The 4254-nt window shown below is 48.4% G+C and overlaps 1 protein-coding gene across 1 annotated transcript; it reads right to left on the bottom strand.

The window, feature by feature from the left end:
* Positions 1–633: 633 nt before the first annotated feature.
* On the bottom strand, positions 634–1626 carry LOC125505391. Its single transcript, XM_048669115.1, has one exon. The coding sequence runs from the start codon at positions 1624–1626 to the stop codon at positions 634–636; it is 993 nt and encodes a 330-aa protein (XP_048525072.1).
* Positions 1627–4254: the final 2628 nt, after the last annotated feature.

Raw genomic sequence — 4254 nt, 5'->3', positions numbered from 1 at the left:
GAATTTGCTTTTTGCTTTCCTGCCTTAGTTGCTCTCTATCCTGATTGAATTCGGCGACAGCAGCTTGCGATAACAGTTCTGATATTCGCGTGTCCTCCTTGTTTCTTATTTTATTTTCCATTAGCACCTCAAATGGTGTAGAGTCTATACTTCTCTGATAAGTACAGCTTAGGGCTTTCTGTACTTTCGGTAAGTGTTTGTACCAATGTGTAGGACTTTCAATGCTTAATTTTGTCAACACCGGGATAATTATGCGATTTATCCTTTCGACTTGCCCATTGCATCTAGGCATCCCAGTAGTAACTAGAACATGCTTTATGCCCTCTTCCTTGCAAAAATCACTAAATTCTCCAGAAGTAAATGCAGTACCTCGATCGTTAATAATCCGGTAAGGATTTCCAAATACAGCTTGCTGTTTAGTAAGACAGATTATCACTTCCTTTCATGTAGTGGACTTAGTGCTATAAAGCCACACAAATTTTGAAAAGTCATCAATCACTACAAAAATATGTCTGTAATTTTTGTTCGTACTAGGCAACGGTCCTAAATGATCAATGTGATAGGTGTGCAAAGGCTCTTCTAATTTAGGAATCGGTTGTAACATTCCCTCTTTTTTGCCTTCTTTTCTGCTACCTAAAATGCACTTAACGCAGTTTGGGTTGCTAAGTTGTTGTGTTTGTGTTCCTCCGTGAGCTCATGGACTTGCTGGTAAGTTCTGAGGCTTTTGCGCGCTCGCGTCAGTTTTCTCCTGGAGGTTGAGCAAGCACGTCTAAGGTTTGCTATATCAGCATTCCACCAGTACACTGGGGGGCGGCCCGAACTGCTTGACTTCTTGTGGCCATACTTGTCCAGCAGCTTTACGATATCGCTGGTAAGGGTTCGTATTGTATTGTATTGTCCTCGCTTGGTTTGATGACTGGTTTTCCATGCGGCAGCCAGCTCCGTAATCGCAGCGGGTTTGATGGTCCATCCTGCCTGGCTCGGTCTAGTCGTGTTTTCACCAGGTTTGCAGCTTACTTCAAAGTAGATGTTGTTGTGATCGCCGAAGTTTTCAATGTCTGGCTCGACCCTCCATTTGTCAACTCTCCGACCGAGTTGTTCTGTTGCCGCGGTGAAATCTATGATAGAGGTGCCGTTGGCATTTTGGAAGGTCGGGGTATCCCCTTCATTCAGGATGACCAGTCCGTTGGCCAGTATCCATTCCTGCAGTATCGCGCCACGCTGGTTGGTGGTTTGGGACCCAATTATGTTGGTTTTGGCATTCAGGTCTCCTCCCATCACGACGTGTTTCCCCTGGTGCCTAATCATGCTTTCGATGTTTTGGAGCAGTCTTTCGAAATCCGCCAGCTCTCCGTTTGGGGAGAAGTAGCACGAGAGGAAAATGCAGGTGCTCAGCTCCACATAGACAAAGCCCTCTCCACTTCCACTCTTAATGACCTCATGCTCATTGTCCACGTTTATGAAGCTATCTCCTTTCACATCGTGGAAATCGGTCCGGCCTTTTCCATATGGTTCCTGGCCTAATGTTACGATTATGTTTTTTTCGGCAATTGTGCGCTCCATCAGGTCGTGCGCGATCCTGCACCTATTTAGGTTGATTTGTAGGATTGTTATTGTGCTGGCCATTTATGTGTTTTGTGTGTTTTTGGTAGCTTTGACGCAGCCTTGCTACTCAAGGTTCCCGCTAACCGCCTTTGCAGTGGGTGCGAGGGTCGGTGGCAGGAAAGGCCCGATGGGCGCTGCACTCTGGGTGTGTGTGTTTGTTTGCGATTTTCCTCTTCGCAGTTGTGAGAGTGCTCTTCGGAAGGAGGCGCAGCTCGACGTGCCCAGCAGGTGCCCGGAGTTACAGACTAGACACACTGTCTTGTCGTTGCATCCCTTAGCGGCATGTCCCTCCTTTCCACACCGGAAGCAGAGTTTTCTCCTATCCGGTCCCGCACAGTCTGCCTCCGTGTGGCTGTACTCCCAGCACCTCCAGCACCTGGGCACGTCAAACCTCCTCTCCATACGGGCACGGGAGAGCCCCACCTGTAGGTAAGGCCTCTGCAGCAGTTGCTCCGCTTTTGCCTTTTCAAGCCTGATTGTCAGAGCTTGTGTGCTGCCCGCGTTTGGCCTTAGTTCGCTGATTTTAACGTCCGCATCGTCAAGACTTCCCAATACCGTTCGCAGCTCGGCGGTTACATCCTCTCGGGTGGTCGTGCTGTCCAGCCCTCTGATGTGCACCGCTTCCATTTCTTTGGTCGTGTCCCTGACCCTCAGCTTTGCATCCTCCCCTTCGATCGCTTTCTTTAGTGCTTGGATGCGTGCTTTGCCCCTCTCCGTTACTATTATGACGTTGTCGTTTTTCGTCCTCTTGATTGTCTTTATTATTTCGGCTGCTTCCTTGTCTTTTAGCTTAGCCTTTAATTCACCCAGGACGTCGCTGTATGACCGGCCCTCGGTGTTAACTATGAGTGCCGGAGCCCTCTCCCTCGTTGTCTGCTGCGACGTCGCACGTTTCTGGCTGGTGTAGATGGCCACATTTGTGTTGCCACCGTGGAAGATGGCTTCCACCATCTTCCTAAGCCGCTCAATGGAGCACCGTTCGACAGAGTGGATAGCAACCCACTCGTCCTCCACCGTCTCCTTCTTAAGGAAGGCAAGCCTGTTCCATAAATCCGCCTCTTCTTGGCCCTGCACTATGCGCACCACTTTCTGGCTCGCTGCAGTCGCTCCCGGCCGGCGCCATCTCGAGCTCTGTTCGAGAACCGCGAAATCTTCGGTGGCATCTCCAAGTTCAGGGTATCTCTGCCTATATATTAGCTGGATACCCCTCTCCATTTTTATGTCCGTGGGCTCAATTAGGACCACTTTTACTGTGGTGGCCTTCGTGTGTAGCGGGTTTCCCTGCACCACCTCGCTGTTCTTGTATAGCGCTTCATCCCACCCCATCTTCGCTATCTCCGACCAGTCTTTGTAATTGTCCACGCCCCCTAGAGAGCTGCAAATTGTCTCTTTACCATTTGACCACGCCTTGGTCTGGGTGCCACTATCTACTTGAGCAAAGGCCCTCTTGCATGTGGGGCACTTCTTTTGTCCCAATTCTGCCGCCGTTTGTTTCCCATGCACGCCCAGGAGATTTCTTTTCGGGCTTGTCTGTGTGTCCATGTCCAGCGTAAGCGGTCCGTCGTCCTGTTCATATCGAAACTGCGCAAGCCATTTCAGGATGTCCGACTTTTCAAAAGTGTTAACCTGCTTTCGCATTTTCCTTGATATCTCCTTTATTTCTCGTTTTGTATTTTGTTCAATTCCCTTCTCTAGTTCCTTTCCTAGTTGGACTACCATGTCGATTGTTTCTCTGAGCAGAAAGTACTCTGGACTCTCCCTCTTCTTCCGCCCTTCTTGTTCGATTTGCATCGACGTATCGTGCACCTTTCGTTTACGTGCCGGGGTCTTCTGCTGAAATGTGTCGTGCCGCGCTGCCTCAACCGACCTGTTTCTGGTTTCATCCCAGGCCAGATCAATTGTTGTCGTCGACGCTCTTCTTATTTGATCTTCTCGTATACTTAACGAATGGTTGCCCCCCCCAGAATCCGTGGGGCAGCCTACCGTAGTAGGGAGGGATTCCCGGCGTAACGCCGTACCCTCCTGGGGTATTTTATTTTGACTATTCGTACTCATGATTTGGTTTTTTTGGGGGATCGCCCCAGTCCTGTCCATGGCCGTGTCGTCAGAGCCCCCCTCGCGTCAGCCCAGTTACCTGGTTTGCCGGTGCTCACCTGCTTGGAGGTGCGAGTGGGAGTTGGATGGCAGAGGCTATAAGACTCCGAAGAGCTCTAAGTTGCGCATACTCACCCCATTTGAGCACCAACCCAATTTCCTATGCAGTTTTTTATTTTTTCTGTCAACTTTAAAATGAAAAATTCTCTACGGATTAATTCTTCAGTCTTTGCTACAGCAAAATGTCCTACTTCGTGTGCTCTCCTAATTATGTCTGACTGCATTCCTTTGGGCACAACTAACAATTCTATCCCTTGATCGTAACGATACACAATACCATTTTTCATAAAATAATTATCAAAAGTATCCTCAGTATCAAGAATTTTCCGTATGGCATTTAAATGTTCATCCTTGGCTTGCGCAGCTTCTATTTGTTTAATTAATCCTTGGTTGTCCCTAAAATCTGTAGTTATTGTCATTACATATCTGCTCAAAGCGTCGACATGTGCCATCTTTTGGCCTTTTCTATGTACTATTTCGTAAGAGTATTCTTGT

Source organism: Dendroctonus ponderosae, unplaced genomic scaffold (assembly GCF_020466585.1).
Source record: "Dendroctonus ponderosae isolate FM_Combo_2020 unplaced genomic scaffold, Dpon_F_20191213v2 Dpon_F_20191213_8, whole genome shotgun sequence".
In the NCBI taxonomy this organism is placed as follows: domain Eukaryota; kingdom Metazoa; phylum Arthropoda; class Insecta; order Coleoptera; family Curculionidae; genus Dendroctonus; species Dendroctonus ponderosae.
The sequence above is the reverse complement of the archived record's forward strand: the minus strand, read 5'-3'. Positions and strand labels throughout refer to the sequence as shown.

What these genes read in the sequence shown, in the direction of transcription:
- LOC125505391 (XM_048669115.1), bottom strand. Translation starts at nt 1,626, where the DNA reads ATGGCCAGCACAATAACAATCCTACAAATCAACCTAAATAGGTGCAGG.